Source organism: Propithecus coquereli, unplaced genomic scaffold (assembly GCF_000956105.1).
Source record: "Propithecus coquereli isolate 6110/MARCELLA unplaced genomic scaffold, Pcoq_1.0 Scaffold13, whole genome shotgun sequence".
NCBI classification, from domain to species: Eukaryota; Metazoa; Chordata; class Mammalia; order Primates; family Indriidae; genus Propithecus; species Propithecus coquereli.
Window position 1 is genome coordinate 14340584 of NW_012137191.1, and position 24775 is coordinate 14365358.

General features: G+C 42.2%; 1 protein-coding gene across 2 annotated transcripts in view; it reads right to left on the reverse strand.

Annotated features, from left to right (window-relative positions):
• Positions 1-2602: 2602 nt before the first annotated feature.
• LDB2 (LIM domain binding 2) overlaps positions 2603-24775 on the reverse strand; it is an 87156-nt gene continuing 64983 nt past the window's right edge. The window contains exons 1-4 of one of the 2 annotated variants that reach the window (XM_012638487.1): positions 17934-17980; positions 12678-12801; positions 9538-9689; positions 2603-3923 (exon numbers count right to left, since the gene is read on the reverse strand). In XM_012638487.1, coding sequence (XP_012493941.1) covers positions 3693-3923; positions 9538-9689; positions 12678-12780 — 486 coding nt within the window. In that variant the 5' untranslated portion in view covers positions 12781-12801; positions 17934-17980 and the 3' untranslated portion in view covers positions 2603-3692. Of the gene's footprint in view, positions 4182-9537; positions 9690-12677; positions 12802-17933; positions 17981-24775 lie in introns of those variants that run through there. The other variant, XM_012638486.1, reaches the window with a different exon arrangement.

The following is a 24775-nucleotide window of genomic DNA, read 5'->3' on the forward strand; positions in this document are numbered from 1 at the left end:
AAATGAGATGCAAAGCACTACACGGTAAGTGCACAATAAAGGCGTGATTCATACCTTTAAACACCTAGAGTTTAAAGCATATTCTCTATGCTTTGTCAGCATGTTGAGTATATTCAGGCTTATGTACTTGGCTGGCATTTATACATGTGTCCTTTATCCCAAGTCAACTGTAAACAGCTTGAGGATGGGGACCAGGTACATGCTGAACATGGTGCTGGGCACATGACAAATACCCGGTAAATGAATTTTGACCTAACAGATTCTTACCAACCTTCAACAAGCTTATTAATGATTATGAAATTTTAATAGGATGTAGAAACGGGAACAGACCAGTCATAAGTAAATGGGTTCATTCATTATGGTGTATTTCATTAGTAGACCATTATATGAAAACTAAAATCATGTTTTTAAAGAATACTTAATGAGGTGGCACATGGTATATTATTTAATGAAAGGGGCAGACTGTGTAATTGTCTACTCTGCATATGACAATGTTGTCATGTATGAGATAAGAGAAGACTGTCGGGACATGTATCAGAATATTAGCAATGATTATATCAGAATAGTGGAATTACATTTTTATTGTTGTTGTTCCTGTTTGTTCAAATGATCTACAGTGAGATTGTATTACTTTACAATCAGAAAAAAAAAAGCCTAGTATTATAATTTTTTCTTATAGAAGATGGAGAGGATATTTCACTATAAAATGAATTACCTAAGGATGCTGGAAGTCCTGCTTCAGGGAAATTGATCTGGATGGCCTCGTTCCCGCAGCACCGAACCCCGTGGTGCACCAGTGTGGGTTGTGTTATCCTATTGCATTAAATGTTCACCTCTAGGTTAAAGAGAAATGGAAAAAGAAAGAATTTCCTGCAGGGACTGGGCCACTTATTTATAAATCCCTTGTCAGATGCCTTGGAGATTTGAAGGTCCTAAAGGGGCCTCCTTGCTCGCTCTAATACCAGGTAAGCGGAGTGTCTTGTCCTCTGGGGCATACCCTTCCAAGTGAGTGGCAGAAGGGTGGATGTCAGGATGCCTCTCCCAGGCTGGAGAACACCCACCTGCAGACTGTGCACCTGACAGTCTAATAAAGTGGTTCAGAGTCAAGGTGGCATGTTGCCATTTGTGAGCTCTGTGACTTTGAGCAAACTGTTTACCTGCTGTGAGTCTCACTGGCAAAATGGGGGATATTAACTTCACCCTGCTGGCAGAGACTAAATGTTTATGTCCCCTGCCAAATTCATCTGTCGGAATACTAACTCACAGGTGATGGTATCAGGAGGCGGGGCCTTTGGGAAGTGACTAGGTCACTGGAGTGGAGTCCTCATAAATAGGATTAGTGCCTTTATGAAATAAAAGGGACTCTTGAGAGCTCTGTCCTCCTTTTTGCCCCATGAGGATACAAGAGAAGTCAGTAGATTGCAGGAAGAAGGCCCTCACCAGAACCTGACTGTGCTGTCACCCTGATCTCAATTTTCCGGCCTCCAGACCTGTGAGAATAAATTTCTGTTGCTTATAAGTTACCTGGTCTATGGCATTTTGTTGTAGCAGCCCAAACTGACTGAGACACCCACCAGGATACTGTAAAGATTCAATGCCACCATGCTTGCCAACCTCTTAACCCACAGAGGATAAATCATTATCGTGACTCCTATTAGACCAGTGTGATTTCCTGAAAGGGTCCCAGGCTCTGCCCCTGAGAAACCATGTTCAAAACTCACTTCACCACTTACTACCTGCGTGACAAAGGGTGTCACTTCACCTGCCTGAATCTCAGTCTCCACTTCCATGGAGTTATTGTAAGGATTAATTGAAATAACGTCTGTGAGCCTTAAGTAGAGTTCTCTAGTGCAGAGGAAGCACTCGGTGAGCAGAAACTACTGCTTTCCATTTGACCACAAGCTCCAGGAGCACCATCCAGCCCGTCCACCCTTCCCATTGCGTATCCTCAGCTGACACAGTGCTCAGCACAGACAGGGCACTCCTGTGTCTGCTCAAGAGACTGCAGCGAACGAGGAAAGAAACCATACTTTATAAAAGATGGCATAATGTTGCAGGACAGTTCTCCGATGGTCTTGGACCAACCCACTTCTCCCCTTTCTCACTTGTAGTTCTCAAGAGTAACTGTGGCGTGGGCTGGGAATGAAATATCCTGAGATAAGAGGTGACTGGCTGATACAGCCTGAGCTGTGTCCCCACCCCCACCCCCAGAAACAGGATGCCCTTCACTGCTTTAGCCCAGCGTGTCACATGACTCCAGGGATTAAAACCCAGGGCAGGCTGCTTCCCAGGGTCCCTTAGCTGCAGTGCAAGTAGGGTACACCCAGTGACTTCAGGAAATGAGCTGCCCAGGCTTCTGTTTTCCCTTGCTGCTTATCTGTAATAAGTAATAAACCCACTTAATGTAACTCATGCATGGGAATATGCTCTGTCTCACCAGACTCAGACAGGTTGGTAACCAGTGCACAGTGAACCTGCTTCACACAGGTTTTATGATTCTACCCCATCTGGAGTCTGGACCGTAAATCTAAGCTCAATACTTCTCATGATTGTGGGCAGCCTGCTATACACGTACTCCAACAAATAAGCCAGATTCACTTGCTTTGGTCATTAACACAATTTATTATTGGCACACTTAATCAGTAAAGCATACATAAAATACAGCTGTTTTTAACACACGGAGCCACTGTGTCTTTACATGTGTGGAGGAACATATTAATATGCAGATGGAAAAATTAGTTCTCTTATAAAGTTTCACAGAAATACACTGGAGTTGCCCAAAAAAGAAAAGTCCCCCTAAGAGAACCAGGTGAGGGCTTTACAAAATATCGTACAAGAAATATACTATGAAAAGAAAGGATGGCCAACTCAGATACAATTAAAAACACAAAAAAGTTTCAGATTTATTCAACTGCCCACAAAATTAATGGATTACATGGCTTGAAAATATTTGGATCAACAGCAACTTTACAAATGCATAAATTCTCAAGAGTCCAACTGTCTTTCTTTACATACACATCTGCCCTGGCGTCTTTGATGATGAAAAGACGTTTCTTGTTTCAGTACGAGGGCTAAATTGAGCCAACTCATACGCAAGCCAATTGCCAACAGCTCCACCACAAATTACCTTGCTGGGTCCCCTCAGCTGTTGCCCAATGAAAGAAATAACGTGAAGAAAAAAAATAAAGGTACATTTAAATTACTTTCCAAAGCTGATTTTTTTCCTTTTCTTTTTTTACTGAAACAAGAAACTCTCAGATGCAAGTCAAAAAGCAGAAAATATTTTACAATATTAAAAAGTCATTCGTAGCTAGGTTCGGCATATTAATGAGATCCTGAGCACTGAGTATTTACGGACAATATGGCCTTTGTTTGATGCATAAAAAGGAAATTCAACACAAACACGTTGTTAAGACTGTGTCAGGAGATGCTCTAGCGTTTTCTCTCGTTTTAATTACGATCAGTGCCAGTATCTGTACAACCTGTGGAGGCTTCCACAGAAGGGTCATGGAAGCTTATTTGGAATAATCCTCTCAATTAGAAAAAAAAGAAAAAAAGAAAGAAAATCAGATCATTGTGGTTTAGAAATAGATATTTTCATGGAAAAGTTTTTATTTCTCCTCTTTTTCTCTCCTGTAAGTAAAGATCTGCAATTGTAATGGTGACCCCCTACTGATCAGGTGCGGGTGGTCTTATTGGGAAGTCTGGGGTGGGAGGTTTTCTGATTTGGTCTCTTGAGTGGCGGGAGGTTTACTGTTCCACGGGCTGTTGTTCCCCAGGGCGGGTGAATTGTTGAAGTCCTCCTCGTCGTCCATGCCGTTGGCCGCATCATATTGCGTGTTTTCTAATCTAGTGATTAGCCTTTCGTCCTCGTCCCCAAACTCACCTCCCATCAGAGTTGGCTCTCCTACCACCATCACATCCTGTGAACAGCAGCTGACATTATTACAGGGAAACCTTGGGAGAGAGAAGCTCAGCTTAAAACAACAGTGGGAGGAGCTGGGGAACCTAGGACAGACACACGCGTGTACTGTACAACGGGGTCAAGTCTCAATGTCGGGGGCCGAGATGCATATTTGATTTCTACAGGAAATAAACATCGCCTCCTGACGTGTAACAACCACGCGAGTTTATGTCCTTAGTGCGCAGCCTGACACCGGAGAACGAGCAATGCTAGCAATCTGCAGAAATAAAAAAATGGATTTTTCAAAATTAAAAAAATCCACGCTTTCAACTTGCCAACATTGGGGACTTTTGAGAGGGCAGTGGAACCTTCAGCTGTGTGCTTTTCAATACCTCCAAAAATCCACCACTTTTATTTAGGGCCTGTGAGTGGCTTTGGACACTAGCAGCGACCAGAGACACAGTAAGGTGCGATTCTGCAATATTCGCAAGACTCATTCCAAATGGTATTTTCTCTGTCCCAAGGATGGTCTACATTCTAATTGAAGACAGAATCTCTCTTTCTCTACTCAGCCAGGCCCTTTTATGCAGCCAATATCCTTGACATTCTGCTACTTAATTATGGTAATTAATTTAGGTAAAGTTTTCCGATAAAAACAATGTTCACACTGATTTGACAATTTGCATAGCTAATTAAGTCATTAGCAAAAACCTGCTGATTGCCAACAAGCCCTGAATTTACCATCTGTTATTTCATGGTGCCTGTCACCTATCCCCACACTGGCAACCCTGCCACCCATCTGGGCAGTAAAGAGAACCAGTCTGTCCAGCTGGTGCCATAAAAGGAAGATGAAGAGCACTAATTATAATTACATTGATGAAGCTGGTAGTCACCAGAGATGGGAGTGTGTGAGAAGAATCCATCTAATCACTCCTTTAAGTACAAATTGTCCTTCCATGCAAACGAGTAAGCCACCTACTATACCTTGGGACACCAGGGAGGACACAGCTGGACAGGCAAAGGCACGGGGAGAAAGATGCGGGCACAGGGCACAGCTCCAGGCTCTCTGTTCAGAGGGGACCATGGCAGGTTGAGGGGTGACCTCAACATGGGACAGGACACCTGTCAGATGGATCTTTTTGGGCAGGCTCTGAGCGGTACTCTACTTAAAAGTGCAGTAACGTCAGGAAATCGACCAACTGCTATCAGCCCCCGCTGAAGCCAGAGAAGGCAGGGCTGGCCTGATGCTTTGGGAGAGGAGAGGATGGGGTTTGGCTCCTGGGAGGGAGGCTAATCTAATCAAACACTTTGACAACTGGACAAAAATTCTTTCCACTGAGGCTTTGCCCAGAGGAGGCTTTCCTGGGGCAGCTTAATAGAACACTGCCTATGGTCAGGAGACGGGCCAGTGGGGTGTACAAATCCCTTCCAGAATTTCAAAGGTGCCCATTAAACAAATCCCTTAATTACTGCCTGGTGTATTTTGGAATGGAAAACCTTGCTTTGTTTATTTATTTATTTATGCCCTCCCCCCACCCCTTTGAGTTAGGGGAGACAGTCAATAGTTTTCCAAGCTATGTTTTCTGACTAATCACTCATGTGAATGGATAAAAATGATTTTAAAGAGAAATGTCCCAGATGGAGTAAATGCCTAAAATGTGAACTTGGTAAACCCAGCAATAGAGGTGCTGGCGGATATTCAGATGTGCGCTTCCAAGAGTGTATTTATTATGCAAAGAAGAACCAGAAATGACAGTGACATGGAAGGAGACTCATGAGGACTTCTAAGGTGAGATGCAAAATAGACACAGTCCTTCTGACAGGCAAGAACGACGACAGGGTTTTAGATGGAATGTGGCCACTGCAGAGACACGAATGTTATTCCGTTAGCCAGGCAGCTGCCATATGACCCATTGCGGGTGTTCAGGATGAAAAAAAAGGCCACTTAGCTACAGGCAATTAGGAGACTGCACTTATGATTAGGAACAAAGGTAGGTGGAAAGAATAGGGCAAGATTGGCCAGAGCATGACATGAGGGTTAATCTCATTTCATGATGTGTGTACAGCACACTTTGAAGGGCTTGGAAAACACATGCGTAAGGTGTCACGGGGCAGGAGAAAGATGCTAGGACCAACCACGTGGGTCTGCGTTAGTCTTGTGACGCCAAGGTCATTGACAGAGGATGGGACAGTATGAGGAGGAGAAAAATAAGAAGCAGCCAACTTAAGCATGATATTAGAAAGAAAGTTCCCAACACTCCAGATGCATTCATTGTATTAGAAAAAGTACCATGAAAACAGTGGTTTGCATCACTTCAAATGTAGCTAATATGTTTGGGGAATCTTTGTTCTAGGAACAGCTGGAAAGGATGCCCAAGCATAGGCATAGGTGTCTTTAAGCAGCCTAAATTTCAGAGGGATGCCACATTTGCTTTACTGATTATAAAAATATCCTTAGCCAATATATAATTTTATGTGTGTGTGTGTGTGTGTGTGTGCACTTGTGGGTGTGATTGATAGATGGCAAGCTAAGGGCTTCATATGCACATAGACACTTGAGGCCACTTACAAAATTATGCACACATTTCTCTTGGTTCTTCTAAACCTCTAGGCTAGGATAGTGATTCTCTGGCTGTCTTGATTGGTTATTGTCACACAAAATAAATGGAGACACAATGCACATTCTGGGATGCCTCTAAGTAGGGGGTGTTAGCAGCATTTCCCCCACCCCCACATCTTTAAAAATCCCCCCAACATTGTCAGTGAGAGTGCGTTTCCTTCCCATCTCTATCCTGTGTGTCCCATGGGAGGCAACAGTGATCCACCCAAGGGTGACCCATGTGCCCTCGTCTCCCCACAAGGCCAACTTCTGCTCCTTGGCTGGAAGCCTGGAGGTGCCACCAGCTCTTGCCCATTTCACATCTTCTCACTAATCCCCCGTGCAAGGACCACCAACCTCTGAGGAGGACTGGAAGTGACTCCTTTCAGGGCCCCTCAATGCTTCTCCTTAAATTGGCCAGAAGGGGTCACTGCTGTTGAATGACACAGGTCTCCATCCCTCCCAGGGTTGAGGCTGCAGTTCGGGATCGCTCCTAGCCCCTGCTCATGGAGTGAGAAGCAGAATCCAAGGATTAAACCCTAGTCCTCGCCAGACACACACATCTCTGCCACAGCAGCTACATAGACCACGGATGTGGTTGCATTGGCACATGCCTTTGGACCAGGCAGGGGGGATGCCTGCAGACAGTATTTCTATTTAGCCATAGGATACTGTTGATAATTCAGTAGACAGGGTTAAAAGATGTGGTCCCCACAAGCATCCAAGGCTTATAATTTTACATCCATTCAACTCGAGGACACATAGGAATTTGTATATTGTCCTAACCTGGTTGTCGTCCCTACCTCTCTTGGCCATCTGAAAGGTTTGCTGAATTAAAACATCTTTAACTACATAGAGTGGAGATAATGCTGAAACTCAATTTTCCCTTTCTAAGGGTGCCTTGCTTATGCAAAGTCCAAAGGGTCTCATCTCATTAAAAACTCTCTGGACACAGGTATCCTCTACTAAAAAGCAGTTGCTGGTTTGGAGGACAGGAGCATAATGGAGTAGGAAAAAACTATGTGCTCTTTAAAACTGAAATGATTCTGACCAGACCAGGTGTGTCAAAATAAACAACATACAGGCTATTACTCTCAACTTCTACACCTGTGGCAGACATCACTAATGGATGGCCCATCAAACCCAATCTATGCCCTAGAATCCTCCTTGATACCGTGCTCTGTGAGCTGGCAGGAGAGAGCAAAACACTTTGCCATCCCTAGATTAGACAGTGAGCTCTTTAATGACATGGCCCAGGTCTTTTTTTTTTTTTTTAATCTTGATACTTCTAGTACCTACTATAGTGTAGGGCACATATTAGGAGCTCAGAAAATATTTGTTGAACTTGTCTGTATTCTTGCAGCTACTGTGCCTTTACATAGCTATGTCACAATTCCAGAATTCTTTGAAACGCACTTTCCTCGTTTGTTAGAGGAAACTAACAAATTTTAGTGTCTTGAACTCCAGAATTGGATGGATAAATGGGCGACTTGTGTACACCTTTTAAGTTGGTTTATTTACATCAGGACATTTTCTCTATGCATTTTCCAGTTTCACCAGGAATGGGCATAACTTGGTACCTTAATAAAGAGACTCAGTTTTTCTTCTTTAATTTTACCCCTTCACCTTTAGGGGTGACAGGTATAAAGCCTAGTTCAGAAAATAGAAGACTATCTAGGGACTATTTTCGTTATTTGAGGACCACAATACCTAATGGCCTTAAGGTTAAAATGACAACTTCCACAGCAGGCTGGCCAGTCTCTCCACGACCCCTTTTTTCCAATGCAATGGAATGGAAATGTCCCTGCCTATGGGAATGGGAGACGGGAATCCCAATGGCCCAGGGAATTCTCAGGGTACTGATGGGGCTGGTTTGGGCCCAAAAGGTCTGACCCATGGAAAGTGGATACAAGTGAGTGAGGGCAGATTGGAAAGGCACATTTGGAAGTAAGTGGGAATTGCTGTGTATAGATCAACTCCTACCTGGAAGCGATAGAACAGGACCAGAACAAGAAGGGTGAGGATGACAGACCAAGAGGGGAAAAAAGTGAGAAAGACCAAAAATGTAAAATTGTACTGGTTGAGGGATGTAATGAGAAATAGGGAAACTTCTGGAAATACAGTATCTAGAGGGTGTCCATGAAGTGCCAAGGAAATGTTAGGATTCAAATGACAGTCAAACACCTGGTGACAAGGTGAGGTGACAAGGACAGCAGAGAAGGAACAGCGGAGGTTTAAAGGAACATGGGAATTTAAAGGTGATAGTCAAACATGGTGCCAGGGAGTCAAGGGGACAGGAAGGGGTTCAGCAGAAGGGGCAGACTTGGAGAAGAATTAATAGGAAATGAAGAAGGTTCCCGCAGGGTTTTCACTATTTGGGGACTACCCTCAGCTGTCAACCGTGGAATACAAACAGGCCTCTTGCAAGAGGCCTTTGTCAAGACTCAGAAATGAAAGAAAAGGGTTAATGGATCAAAAGAGCTGAGATCAAATCAGGGGCTGCTCCTCCCCTGAGCTAATGAGATGGGTAAAGCAAGAGCTCCATGGAGCTGTGTTTTTAGTGGCTACAAGTTAATTACCTGAGTTTTAAAATAAGAGGGGATGCCCATGGTGGGAAGACCCAGTCAAATTACAATATGGAGACTGAGAGCCAGGAGCTAGTTTCCAGGGGAGCACAGGGTCTCCGATGATGGTGCCGAGAGGGCCACCAGGCACACTGCTAAGTGATATTTTAATTAAACCTTAAGTGACATATCTCCTGTCTGTGACTCTGACGGCTTTTTAATTCAGGTCCCATTGCAGCACAACTCTTAATATTCCCTTCTAATTCCCAGTTTGCAGGGGAGGATTTCCAAGGCAGAGATTTCCCTCCCATCCCAACCTTTGTTCCTGCCTTTCATCCCTCCCCCATCTCCAACCTGCCCCAATTTTTTTTTTTTTTTTTTTGCAGCCAAAAGAGAGTTTAATTTGGGTCCCCTGAGTAGGAAGCAGGCAAAAGGCAGGGTTTCAGGCCTAAAAGGAAAGCGAGACTTACAGGTACCTGACTGGACAGACTCAGGTTTGCAGCTGTGGTCTTCTTCTTGCTGCCGGTACTGTTTGCGTTGTTGCCAGCGCTGCTGTTGGATGTGCTGCTGGTGGAATTTTTTCTTTTTCTCCGTTTGGTTGTCGGTTGCCTTGTGGGTTCTGCTGCAATACAGAACAGGGAAGGACGGGGAAACACCTTAATGGAAATATAGGGACCCCTGGTAATGTGTCGTGAGAGGGATCAAGAGCATCAGGGCAAGAGCATCAGGGCGATCATCAGAATACTGTCCCTCCAATGGAACCGAGTTTTGTAAATTGAAGAGGAGACTATTTAAAATTTTTCCATTTCTTATAACTTTACAAAAAATAAAAAGAGAAAGTTATTGATTTATTTTTGGCACAAAATGTGTGAAACTCGTTTCTTTGTAGATAAAATAATTTTTATTTAATTGTTTTTTCTAATTATGTGTTTAATTTTTAAAATATATTTTAGAGGTGAACTACAAGTACCATTTTCATAATTGAATTTAAAATATTATTACCATTAGAAAATTTGGGATGATTTTTTTTTCCCCCTGAACTACCTTCTCTTTGTAACAAAGGGGGAACTTCTGGGATCCCTAGGGTACCTCCAAGGTATGAGACAAGTGTAGACAGCTGAATTAGTGAACCAGTGTGCAACAGCAGCACCTACTGGCTAAATGTCATATTGCAGCCTACCTCTATTAGACCTTCATAGTATTGTCAAGTAAAATGTCAGTTCTATCAGCCGTGGATGTGGAGCTTAGGGATTTTCAGGTTCAGCAGCAACACCCACGGTTTGGACACTGGTGTTTAATGAATGCTAATAATGTCAAAATTGCTGGAAAAAAATGTCTTAGTATGGTATAGCCAGCATATTACTGAAGGGAAGATAGACCTCTTTAAGAAAGGTCTATTCAGAAACAGAGAAAAATATTTTGGACCTGGAAGATGGAGCAATATATTAATGGAAATACAGGGGCCCATGTGTGGTAAGAGGAATATACTTTCTGTCTCTGTTTTTTTATGTATTATGTATAGAGCACTATGTCATGGAGGCACTATTCTTAATGTTTCCTATGTATTAACTCTTTTATATTCATAACAATCCTATTATTTAGGTATCATTATTATAATCTTTGTTTTGTAAATAAGAAAGCTTCAGAAGCCTTCTCCCAGAAGTTACTGAATAATTTGGAAATGGTGAGTAGGAGAATCTTTTCTGTTAACCCTATTTTAGACCCAACTCTGATGGAAAGCAGGTAAGCTAGGCAGGGCTATACTGGTACTAAGTAAGAGGGCCTTGTACCATTTTCTTAAAATACCTGTGCTGCTTCTGATGGACAAGGGGGGGGATCCTCCTTCAAGGCTCATTTCAAAGACCACTTAGTCCACTATGTTATCCCTGACTTTGGATGAGGAAGATGGGAATTGTGTTCCTATTTATCTACCATTTTTTTCTTTAATAAATATTTTGTCACTTATGCTCAAAGATTTTCATCAAAGAATCTATCATCTCCTTCCATAGAATTATGAGTGCTTATTCTGAGGATGACAGAAGCAGGAAATAGAATTGTTCTAGTTCATGGAGTTGGAAGAAAACTTAAGCAGGACCTTCTAAAGTCAAGCAGATACCCAGATCTACTACGGACAAGCATCTTCTTCCTTTGACCTTAAGAATGTAAATCTGCTATCTTTTTTTTTTTGTACCTGTGCTTTGTTCATAAAATTTGGGGTAAATGTACCTAAAATGCATACTCTGGATTACTCCCATTGGCGCCATATGGTTGTGGTAGTAAAATCATGGACTTTGGAAGCATAAAAAAAATTTCCTGACATGGTCCTCCTTCATTTGTTAGCTATGGGAGGGACTGTGGCAAGTTACTACTTTAAGTATCAGGCCTCAGTATATAAAATGGGGATAACAATAAATATCTCACAAAGTTCTTGTGCAGATTCAATATTTTTGACAGTTTCATTCAGTGTTATACCCCCAGTGGCTTGAGCCGTGCTTGGCACCTAGCAAAATCTCAATAAATAATTGTCAAAGGAATGAATGAATAATATATGAATTATAGTATATATTGGAAAATATAGGTGATCAAAGCATTTGTAAGTGAATGCAGTGTTTTTTTCCATAGTCTTATTACTACTGAAAGAGAAAATAAAGCCAATTTAAGCACATTTAATACATTTGAAAAATCATATTCTGAAAGTCTAAAATTCCCTTAAGATGGGGATGCAACTATTCTATATAAAATAACATTTATTTTCTCAGCTTACTCTATGTCCTTTGTTAAATCTGCTACATTCATTTTATATAAAACCCCTGGTCAATTACCAGATGAAGGTGACCATTATATTTTGTGATTCAGAAAGCTATGTGCCTCATGTTAATAATTACTCTTTATAAAAATAATCTTTAGCAAATGGATACATTTTGCTTTTATGATCAATGAGCCTCGATACACGCCTTGGAGCTAAAATGTATTAGATAGAAAGACAATTAATGATGACTTGAAGCAGTAATTTCAGAACCCCAGCAGGAGACTACAGTATCCAAACTGCATTCTAGGGAAGTGACGGAAATGGAATCTTTTATGTATTCTGCTCATGATCAGAGTACCTTTTGATATAATGTATCTTAAAAGATAGAGCACTCTGTATCCTTTCTTCCTTCCTTTTTTCCTTCCATTTTTTCTTTCTTCACCCCTCTTTTCTTCCTCCCCCTCCTTTCTTCATTCCTTTCCATAATTTCTATTATTCTTAAAATCCAAAAACATTAGGCCATGAGAAGCCAGCAGTCTGGTTCAATGGAAGAACCACTGGATTGGGAGATGAGAAACCCTGGCTCTAATCTTGACTTTATAATGACCTTCTTGATGACCTTGAACAAATCATTTTACTTCTCTGGGTTTCAGGCAAGTGAAGGGACTATAGATAATTCTTAAAGATGTTTGCCCATCATGATTTCTATGTCTTTAGGTCTAAAATCAAGGATTGGAATATCTCTAATAAAGTACTTTTTCTGGTAAATTTATGATCACCTCCTTGCTTTTCACATCACTTCAACCCCAGAACAAGCCTCTGAAAATGCATTTAGAAAGAGAGTGAAGAACGAGAGTGTACCTGGCGGCGCCACCATCCTCTGCCACTTCTGAAACAAGCAGGTTTTCAGGCAGTCTCGGGGACTGAGGTTGTAAGTTTTGTGTCTCGACATCAGTTCCTGCATTGGCTCCAGTATTACACACAACTGCAAGGAGTTCAAAGGCATTGGTGTTTTGCTACTTGGTAATATCAATTACAATAAATAATGTTAACAGCTGGAATCAATTAGATAGCTTAAGGATATTTTTCTTTTTTTTCCCTCCTTTTGATTTTCCTTGTAGAAGTGTGAGGGAAAGAAGTATTACCAACTTCACATCACCAACCAATGATTATACTCAATTTAGTATCATTTATAATGTGATATTACAGCTCAATGTGATTCTTACACACACTCACACACAAACACACACACTTTCTATACCGACGATGGGGTCGATACATGTAGCTCTCTACTGAATTCGAATGACTCTCTCTGGTTAAAGAAAAAAGCTCTGTTCCTTCGGCATGCCCTAATTTCTATCTGGTTTCTGGCTGTTATTCTTGCTTGTGTAATACACTGTCAGTTATAATGCTAGTTTATGCAGATTACCTGGCAGTGAGACCCATATTTTAAACTTTGGATAACAGAGTGGTAACTACAGATACTTTTGATCCTAATTCTTAGAAAGGCAGATGATGAAGGCTATTTTATATTTATTTTTACACTCATTTGTATTCTACACATGATGACACTGTAAATAACGTGTTAACATTCACTCAGTGTAGCAGGCTTTGCTGTGTTTCTGAACACAGTCACCTTGTTCCCTCGTTCATTAGCTTTTTCAGCCTTGCTTTGGTCTAAGACACCTGATGACAAAGATTAAATGACTGAAGCAAGAAGGTAGAACCATTTAGGATTGCCTTGGATTTTTCTGAATTCCTTCTCAGTTGGAAGCTCATCAGAATACCACTGCATTGAGAGTGCTGTATCTAAGAGGACAGAGACAACAATTTGGAATGACACATTAATCGCTGTTGAAATTACAGTGGTACAAACATTGGCAATTCACCTTCCCATGGGACAAAGCATCACTTTGTTATGAAAGACAGATGTGCAGTCTTCAGCTTCCCCGGCTGACATTCCTGATGACTCTCTTCCCTTATGCTGTCCCTCACCTCGAGCACGTCCCTAGAGGCCACACTGCTTTTTGATCACTGAGCTCCCTGTCCCTGGAATTCTCCCTCCCCTCTTCCTGGTAAATGCCCACTCATCCTCGAAGACATAGTTAAGTCTTCAACTAAGCCTTCTTCCCAGATGTGCAGGCTGAGTGGGTGCCTCTCTTCAGTTCTCCAGAGAACTCACCCCTTTCTACCCATTCATGCTTTGTGTGCTTCCAAGTCTGCCTTTGCCACCAGGCCATGACTCTTCTGATGCCGAGACTATGCCTTTTATCTCTGTGTTCCCAGGTTTGGCTCAAATGCAAAGAAAACTAGAGGAGCTTTCTTTGCTGCTGTTTCTCAAAATGTGGTCTAAGGAACACTTCCATCAGAACCAAATGAGCTGACTATTAAAAATGCAGACTTCCAGGCCCTGCCCCTTCTGTTTCACTGGGTCTGGAGGTGGGGCCTCGAATCTGCATTTTTAAAATCTGTACCCCTGTTAGGGCTCAGAAAATGATACCCCAAAGTGAAGAGGTTTGTCTCTGACTTTCTCCTGCCCTTCTGTCTCTTGCTCCTCATTCTCCCCCAAGATTAGTAGAAACTAGAATCTCTCTTCCCCAAGGTAGGTCATAGAAACCAGTACCCTTCTCCCTCAAAGCCAGCCATAAAACCTAAAAATATTACTCTAACCTTCTCCTGCCTTTCTGCATGAGAGCTGGCTATAAAGAAATTCTCTGATTTACCTTGTTTGATAGTAGGTCATAAGATCCTCATTCCAGAAGGGGTCCTGCCCCATACCCAGGAGGAAGGAAGGCTGCACAGAGAGGCCAAGAAGAATCTGAACAGATAGACCTTGCTGGGTTTCCCCACTCAGTCTGTTTGCATCAGATCCTACCCTTCTTGTCCAATAAAGTTTTACACAACTGCCCATTCCTCATGGAACTGAAACATAAAAATGGGTGGCTTTCCCTGTATCTTTGGGTTTTCGTTCTAGTCTTCGTGTTATGTAAAACTTTGATTAAATAAATATGGCATACTTTTCTCTTGTTAACCTGTCTTTTGTTATAGGAGTGACCCTTATGATAGATGAGGAAAGATATCAAACTTTTCCATCCCTATACTGCTATGCAATTTTGATAAACACTACTAGAGTTTGAGGTCCACTGCCCTACATATTCTGGGCTTTAGAATAGATAATGGAGACAGCAAGACATGCATAAATCCTCAGTGGTCTCCAGCTCTAAATCCATTCTCTTCTCACTTCCTCCCACTTTCTCATGCTCTCTTCCCTCCTTCTCAATTCTAAGCATGATTATCAAGATTTACCTTCACCTAGAAAGATTCTTCAGTTCTTTTTACCTATCCTTGACCGTAATTTGCTAAAACCACTAACTCCATTTAAAGGCCAACTGTAATTTTCTTGCTTCTGAAGTTTCTCTAGAAGACAACAAGATTTCGAAGCCTGAACAATACAGGTAATATGTGCACCACAGAGAAAAAGCCAATCAACCCCAGTAAATCAGACTGTAAGGTAATGAGACTTGGATTAGTTATGATGGAGTTTCAATCTTGTGCATCTTCTTACACCTTCGTGCTTGCCTTGGAGTCCTTTTCAAAATCTAAAATGCCAATAAGAAAAAACCTGTGAAAGAGGCAAGATTACTATACAAGGAACTCCATATTCCAACATGGTGAAGCGTGTATGCCTCTGTTAAGAATTTCTTGCTGGAAATCAAAGTTTGTGTAACTTACAGACTATGTCACTACCTCCCCAAGCCACTGATGCTCACAAGACCAGATGGAGTGAAAGAGTTCACAATCATCTGTACGGGTAGATTTAAGAGTGATTATCCCTCGAAGAAGAACAACTGCTAGATTCAGACGGCATCGGAAAAAGGTGTTTCCATCTGTTATTAAGCAAGGATATTAAGAAAAGCTTTCATAGACATTCTAAGGATTGGGAAAAATTTTTAATAATAAAAATACTATACATTTTCAAACTATTTCCATTTGGTTCATTTCCCATTCATTGTAAATGAACTTACAATGGATATATTAATAATATGCAAGGGTGGAGTGGAGCAAGCATGAGCCTACAAGCTAAGATGTCTAGGATTTTGATTCTGTCACCAGGTGTGTATCCTTGGATGAGCTACTTAATAATGCTGGGTCTCAGTTTTACCTGCAAAACAATACCTATCTTGTGTGTTGCTACGAGAATTTGAGACAATGCATCTAAGGCATGAATGTAACAATCTGTAGATATCATGATTATACATCAGCAAGCATAGAATGGATTGCAAAACAAACCACATTTCTATTACTTTAAATCAACAAGCACTTACGGAGCTTCCTCCAAAGTGTCAGGCATTCTGCTTAGGTGCTGAGGACACAAAAATAAGACTAAAACAATCTCTGCCCTGAAAGAATATTCTGCTCCCTTCCAAATGCTTTAAGCATATTAAAAAACCTACCCTGTGTTTAAAGTTCTGGTGTCTCAGGAAATCCTTCTGAAGCAAGTATTTCACATTACATGACAAGGTGGCACAGACGACCTATTCGGACCTGGAAAGGACTGTCGGCATTGTACATGCTACGAAATGGGAGAGTTACATTTATTGTGAGAACCCGTGAGCTCATAATCTCTTTCTTTTTCACAATGCCTTTCCTCTCTTTGGATTGTGGGCAACACTTTTCTTCAGGTGCTAATCCTCAAAATTTATCTCTTTCCCTTTAATGTAAAAATATCTTCCCATCACTGTAACCCACCCCAAAGGAGCTTGCATCTCTGAATGCTAATAAGAATCCCCAAAGCCATTTTTCTTCCAGTGGAGAGTTCCCAGGCTGGAAAGGCAGCCCACCCCTTATTCCTGTATGCAAATGAGGCTTCCTCTCTGCTGCTGGGAGGCGGTGGCGTTGCTGGGCTGTGTGCTGTAGGTGGCAGAACTAACTCAGATAAGAGCCTGTGTTCCCCCGGCAGCAGGCCAGCGCATCTTGGCAACAGCAAAGGCCTGGGGCATTGTGAAATGAAATCAGGAAACAGGCTGGCGGAGTGGGTTCCAGCAGTAGCTGCCAAATCCTTTTGGAGCCCTGATTCCTTCTCTCCCTGAGGTCTCAGACCCTCTTGAGAATCTGGTGAAGGCTATGCAGCCTGTCTTGCAAATTTTGTACAAAATTTCTGGCGGTTGATGAATCTTCTACAGCCCCATCCATTGACTCCAGGTAGCATCCTCTGTTTATTATAAGTATAAACCAGGCTACAAGATATATGCCTTTTCCCATCCTGCACATGCACACTCACACACACACACACACACACACACACGCACACACCACCCAAATGTACGTTAATGCAACTGAGCACAATAACACAGGGTCCTCTCATGTTGAAGAAAAATTTTATCTGCGAAGTGGAACCTGCTACAAAGCTCCCACTGGACTAGTCCCTTTGCCTGAAAACAAAGGCTACAGCCAACATGTCTGCAACATCTGCAACATCTGCAGCACTCTGTCTGCAGGGTTGTAATTTGGTTTGGTCTCTTGCTGTGGTGATGTTGGAGTGAAGGATACCATGAGGAATCCCAGGACGCTGTAGAAGGAGCAAAGACCAGCAAGGCCCAAGATCTCTCCTTGAAAATGAAGACCTTAAACATGTGGTCCCTGCCAAGTCCAGTTAGAATCCCAAAGAAAGCCATTGTTCATTCTGGCAAAGCTCCAAGCATACCCTTTTGCAGATTTAGTGAGTGTTTTAGACTAGGCTTACTCCCCAGTGCTTCTGACCTCCTTTTCTGGGACTCTGGCCCCAACAGTGACCCTTTGATATGAAATTTTGTAATCATAAGAGGGACTTGCTAAATGAGTGGATGGATGGATGGAAAATAGATAGCTTGGCCAGATTTATAGCAAGGAGTCATTTGTTAATGGGAGACAAATCAGGCATGGTCCTGTGGGCTCAGAAGTGATGAATTTGTTCATTTGGTAAATAACTGATTGTCTCCTCTGTGCGGAATGCTTTGCACAACTACACATGTATGTCCTGGCCAGACAGCAAGATCTTAGCTCAGTCCCAGGATTCATAGTAACAGAAGCCTAACAAGTTTAGACAGTGCAATATTTTGTTTTTGGTTTGCTTTTCACCTGACAATTCTCCTGGAGAAATTTGATTCTCTTCAGCTACACACTCATACTCATTCTTCTGGTACATCTCATTGTCTGAACCTCAGGACCAGGCGGTGCTTGTCAGAGTTGGCCTTGAACTACAAAAAAGCATTTGGTTATCTCCCAATCTAGGCTCTGTCTACCATCACCACTTTAATTCTATCCTTCTTGAATGACATCTTCTAACCTTGAAACTCCTCCTCTTTGTACATGGGTCTGTTTAGCATTAACACGTTGCTCAGGCCTTTGCTCGTATTGTTTCTCTTGTCTATAAGCCCTTCTCTCGTCTTTTCCAGTCATCTTAACTAGGACTTGGCAAACGACCACCTGCGGATTAAGCCTGTAGATATATTGTCTATAGCTGCTTTTGTCCCATGACAAAGTTGAGTGGTTGGACAGCGTCCATACAGCCCACAAACCCCAAAATACTTATTATCTTGCCCTTCACAGAAAGCTTCTTGACCCTTAATCTAAACCAGGGCTATTCTAAGGAAGGGCTGCAAATAAGCTAAAGTATCACAAGAATGGAAAAACAAACACCACGTGTTCTCACCATCACACTGGAACTAATCGATCAATACTTATGTGCACATATGGAAATAACATTCATTGGAAATCAAGCAGGTGGGAAGGGGGAGGAGGAGATGGCCAAATTCACACCTAATGAGTACAATGCACACTATCTGGGTGATGGGCACATTTATAACTTTGACTCAAATGGTACAAAAGCAATTTATGTGACCAAAACATTTGTACCTCCTAATATTCTGAAATTAAAAAAAAACTCAAAACCAAAAAAAACCAAAAATGACTTGTTATGCCTCCATGACAGGATAATGGGCTTGATGCAGAGCATAATTCAATTCACTGCCTCCTTCATTGAGAAAGTTAAAAAAAAAAAAGTCAGAGATGAACTACACAATATGCCCTGTGACATAGTTGATTCACATTCCAGATCCTTATCTTATTATGAACGAGTATGAGTTCACAGTCTTCCAACTGCAACCCACACTTGAGTGACACCAACCTGAACCATTAAGGTCCTCCAAGGTCCAATTCAAATCTCACTTCTGTCTCTGACCATCCTGGCCTGCAAGGGACTCTTTTGCTTCTATTGAACTAATCACTGATCTTTAAACATCCCAGTGTTTATATTTGCATTGGGAATTTTCCTTTCTTGTGGACTCCTTCATCTCTTATCTATGGCAAACCGTGTTTTACTTTTCTTTTTATTTAACACAGAATTAGGTATACTCAAATATTTGTTGAGTCATAACTTAATAATAGCTATGGAGTGCCTAGTCTATGTCTGTCCCTGGAGTATGCATCTTACATATATTATGTCATTAACCCTCACCACCTCACCTCTACTTTTACAGGTGGGAAAATTCATACCCAAAGCCATTAAGTCACCCAAAATTGACATTAAAGAGTGTGATTTTTCCAACGTGTCCAAGGTAATACAGCTATTTGAAGGGAAGAAAAGAAGTTCAGTCATGTTTGTCTGACTCCAACCTTGCCCTATTAACTCCTAACTGCTATGTTGTCTACCTCTCTAAATATGAGTGGCTTAAATGGCTTCTAAGATACTAAGTTCAAAGGCTTTCACTGTGTTTGGTATTGCTCTTTGTATGTGGTATTGATCTTAGCTCGAGGCAGGTGATGCTTGAGGCGTGCAAGCTTTGGAACCAGATTCATCTGGGTTCAAACCTCCAAGTCTGCCCTTCACTAGCTGCGTGTTCTTGGCAAAGAATTTCAGCCTCTCTGAATCTCGGTTGCCTCATCTGTCAACATGGGGATAATGATACTTATCTTTGATGGTTTGAAACAAACTGAGTAAGCCCTTCATACAAAAGCCTGGAACAAGATCAGCACTCAAAAGATGGACACTGTTATGATGAAGAATGCCCAGCCCCACTGAGCCAGGAGGTCAATGACCGATGTATGATGAGATTGGTAAACTATTTTGTGAAGCAAGTCACGTGGTCTCCCCAAGACTTAGGGTCAGTAGACAAAATGCTCCTAGGGATGGAAATCACGTCAATTGGACAAGGCATTTTAGTGGCTAATGTCTCCGATAATAACCCCTTTTTAGGATTCAGGGATAAATACCAAATGTCGAAATCCACAAACCAGAGTTATGTTTATGCCCACCTCTGCCCCAGTAATTTACTCCTCTGGCTACATCTGAGTTAGAAAGATATCAGAGGGTAGGGGGTGATTAAGAGACAAACTCTTATCTACGAGTGAAGGAATCTCTCCTAATTAAGAACACATAATGAAAAGATAATACATGGAATCTAAAAGAAAAACAAAGCAAAAAAAGCAAATAATCCCCACTCAGAAGCAGATAAGAATGAGTAACAGGCGTGCACATGACCAAACCCACTCTGCCTTAGAAAGGAAAAACAAGAGAGAGAAGGAAATACTTTCCCTTAGAAGCTATGCAATTCCAAAACATCAGATTATGATTTGAGTTTATTTCCTGATAGGATTAAAGGTAGATTGGTTGTCAAATTCAAAACATCCTCCTTTTTATCTGAAGATGCAACCAGGGGAGGCTTTGCCTTTTCTCAATTGTTTTGCAAATGGATCACTCAGGAAAGTTATCGCATCCAACCCTGGGGACTGGGGTCCCCTCTGTGCTCAGGGAGAGGAGGGTGGGGGTGGTGGAACAGACTTCCTCTTGCAGCAGCTGCCACTGGGTCTGGCAGGGACCTCGTTCTTCCAGAGTGAGCAGGGGATGCATTTCAACATCTATTCCTTGGTCTCACTTTTGAGGCTGCCAGGAAGGGTGTCAATCCGTGATCACTGAGGCCACTGACTGCTTTGCTAACCCACCTGAGGAGAAATGCCAGGTCTATCTACCTGCGCTACAGCAGGCCCATCAGTCTAGCTAAGCTCCCAATTTCTGCTGCACCCATCAGGCCCCCGCGAAGACCATTCAATGCCTCTGCTACCTTCTCTTTCCTTCCGATTCCAGGGCCACAATTTCTCTGCAGTATCTTTTGGCACCACTATCCCCTTGCACAGTGCTCTGACCGTTTGCCTATTTGCTCCTTCCAGCTCTGTATGGCAGGAGACAGACCCCTGCAAGTGATTTCCCAGCTATCTTTGCCAACTGGCTCCAGGTGACGTTTGGGCCAGTTGGAGGCACCAGGGGCGATTGGTAAGAAGTGGATTGTATTAGTTTCCTAGGCCTGCTGTACCCAAGTACCACAGATGAGTGGCTTAAAAACAACAGAAATGTATTCTCTTGGTTCTGGTGGCTGCAAGTCTGAAATCCAGGTGTGGGCAGGCCGCTACTCCCTCTGAACGCTCCAGTGAGGAATCTCCCCTTGTCTCTTCCCAGCTGCTAGGGGCTCCAGAAGTCTGTGGCATTCCTTGGCTTGCAGCTGCATCACTCCAGTCTCCCGCCACCATCTTCATGTGACCTTTCCCCCTATGTGTCCTGTGTCTTCTCCTCCTCCTGTAAGGATATCAGTCATCGGATTTAGGGTTTACCCTAAATCCAGAATGATTTTATGTTGAAATCCTTAACTAATTACACCTGCAAAGATCCTAATTCCAAATAAGGCCACTGTCTAAGTTTCGGGTGAACATGATTTTTTGAGAGACACTATTCAGCCTACTATATGGTTAAAGAAATAAAGAGGGGTATTTCTTGACCTCTCTGCAGTTCAGGTGGTTTGTTCAGTGCTGTCGCCAGACAAATCCACTGTGGTTCCAAATTCTACCAGGTGGCCTGACGGTAACACCTCCTGCCTTTGTTCCTCCAGCCCCGGGAGTGGCAATTACCAATCTTAGTGCTGCCTCATCCTCCTCTAGTGGTTTGTCCAGCTCCAACATCTTTATGAATAATTTGCCATATTAAATTTTCTCTATTAAATTACCTGGTGTGGGTTTTGTTTTCCTGGGTGGACTCTGATTGACACACACGGTTTGTAAGAAATGAGGGGGTATGTAAAAGATGAAGGACTTTGGGTGTGTGTGGGCCTCGTGTGCAGTGGTGGAGCACACAGATTCAGCTTGGGCTCCCATTCCAGTTACTTAATGATGGGGGTGACCCTGGGCAAGTTACTTGACCTCTTGGTGTTTCAGTGTCCTCATCAGCTAAGTGGGAGAACAATAGTACCTGACTAATTGGGTCATTAGGAGAAAAAAGGAAATCTATTGAAAGTACTTACCTAGGTGGGTCCCAGCATATGAAAAGTGCTCTACACATGTTTATTATAATTGAGGTATAACCAAGCTGGGGAGCAGGGGTTCCATGGAAGACATTTTAAAACGTGTCAAGACATGCATACCTGTTAAAATTGTATAGATGTTCTCTGCCCTAAGTGTATACTCATGTGTGCATGCATGTGTGTGTGTGTGTGTGTGTGTGTGTGTACATATATATGCTGTTGGCCCTCCTTAATCTGTGGGTTCTACGTCCATGGATTGAACCAACTGCAGGTCAAAAATATTTTTTAAAAAATGGATGTTTGCATTTGCACTGAACATGTATATAATTTTTTCTTGTTATTATTTCCTAACTAATGCAGTATAACAACTATTTACATAGTATTTACATTGACCTGTAAATTACAGGTCAATTACAGTATTAGATATTATAAGTAATGTAGAGAAAATTTAAAGTATATGGGAAGATGTGCAAAGGTTATATGCAAATACTACACCATTTTATATAAGGGACTTGAACATCGTGGATATTGGTGTCTGCGGAGTGTTCTGGAACCAATGCCCCACGGATACCGAGGGATAAGCAAGGGATACATATACACGCATACACCTACACCACCTGGAAATCAGATCTGATGATACAATGGATATCTAACCTGTTTGGTCCTTATGCCTATCCTAATACATAACTTGTTCTGACCATTGGGCTATCGCCTCAAATACTCCATCTATGGGTTCTGCCAACATTTCTAAGTTTTAGGGCTTAGTAACTAGATGTTTCTAAAGGAAAGAGAAAACATCTACCTGGAAATACCCCACAATCATTAACGAACATCTAGAGAGTGTTGTCTGTCACCTAAAGAGGCACAAGCAAATTTCAGGTAAATTTTGAAAATTCTTATTGACTAATTGCTGTCCTTATTGAGCCAGGGTACTAAGAATGAAGGCCAGGATTACCCTCGGTGGCCTCAGACAATGCCTCTTGATTGTCTGTAACTGTGCTAGTCAGGATTCTTTAGAGAAATAGAACCAATAGGATGTGTGTATGTACGAATGTATGTATGCATTTTTAAAATTGTCTCACACGCTTATAGAAGGTACCAAATCCAAAATTCCTGCCAGAAACCCAGGCAGAAGATAATGCTACATCCTGAGGCAGAATTCTCTCTTCTCCAGGAAACCTCAGATTTTGCTCCCAAAACCTTAAACTGATGATATGACACTCACCTGTCTTGCCAAGGTAAGCCACTTTACTTAAAGTCGACTGATTATAGATGGTAACCACAATTACAAAATACATTCACAGCAATACATAAATGTTTGATTAAATCAGCAGTGCCCCCTTATCCAAGGGGGATATGTCCCCAGATCCCCAGTGATGTCTGAAACCACAAATAGTACCAAACCCTATATATACTATGTTTTTTTCCTATGACAAAGGTTGAGGTGCTACAGCAAAACTAGCAAGAATTTCTTTTTTCACAATTTCATGGATAGAAGATTCATTCTTACTGTAGATCTTAGAAATCTCAGCATATGATATTTTTTCTTTAAGTTGAGAACTTTCTCCTTTTCACTTAAAGGAAGCACTTTATAGCTTGTCTTTGGCATGTCTGAGCTGCCAGCATCACTACTCTGGTGCGTTGGGGCCGTTATTAAGTAAAATGAAGGTTACTTAAAAGCATGCTCTGTGACATTGAGACAGTCGATCTGATAACTGAACCGGCTGCCAAGTGACTGACAGGCGGGTAGTGTAGACGGTGTGGCTCTACTGGACAAAGGGATGATCCATATCCCAGGCAGGACGGAGAGGGAGAGCACGGGATTTCATCACGCCACTCAGAAAGGTGTGCGATTTAAAACTTATGAATAGTTCATTTCTGGAATTTTCCATTTAATATTTTTGAACTGTGGTCAACTGTGGGTAACTGAAAGCACAGGAAGCTAAACCAAAGATAAAGGGGGACTACTATAACTAGTACTATAGTCTAGCTAAGTTGACACATAAAACTATTATAGTGCCCCCTCTAGACTGTAAACAAGTAGAGAGCTCAGCTGTACCTTATTATTTTATTTTATTTCTCCTTAATATTACCCATCATCAAGCAATGGGTCTGTTGTTCACAGAATAAATGATGGCTTAAATACATAAATGTGATAGGACGCAAAACAGCAAAACAGATAGAGGATTTGACATCAGAAAATGGGTTAGATCCTGCTTCATTCATTTAGTAATTGTGGTAACTTGGGCCAAATCATTCCAGCATGTATCACATACTATATACAAGGGCCCCGTGTGTGTTCAGGAAGGAGAGGAGGACCAGGGATGCAGCGGTGAACACGGCAGACACGGCCTCCCTCCCCGAGGCTCCCTGTTGGAGGGAGAGACGGGCTTAACGAGAATTCCAGACTGGCCGCACGTAATAAAGAAGGGCAAAGGGTGTTAGGAAAGGCTGCCAGGAGGAATTGATATTTAAGTTGAGACGTACAAAGATGAATCAGGAGCCAGCCAGGTGAAAGAGATTCCTAAGCCGGAGGTAGGGAGGACATCTCAGGCAGAGCAAGTACGCATGTGACTGACTGCAGAGAGCACGGTATTGGGAACCGCCACACGTTGGGATGAGAGTGCCAGGGAG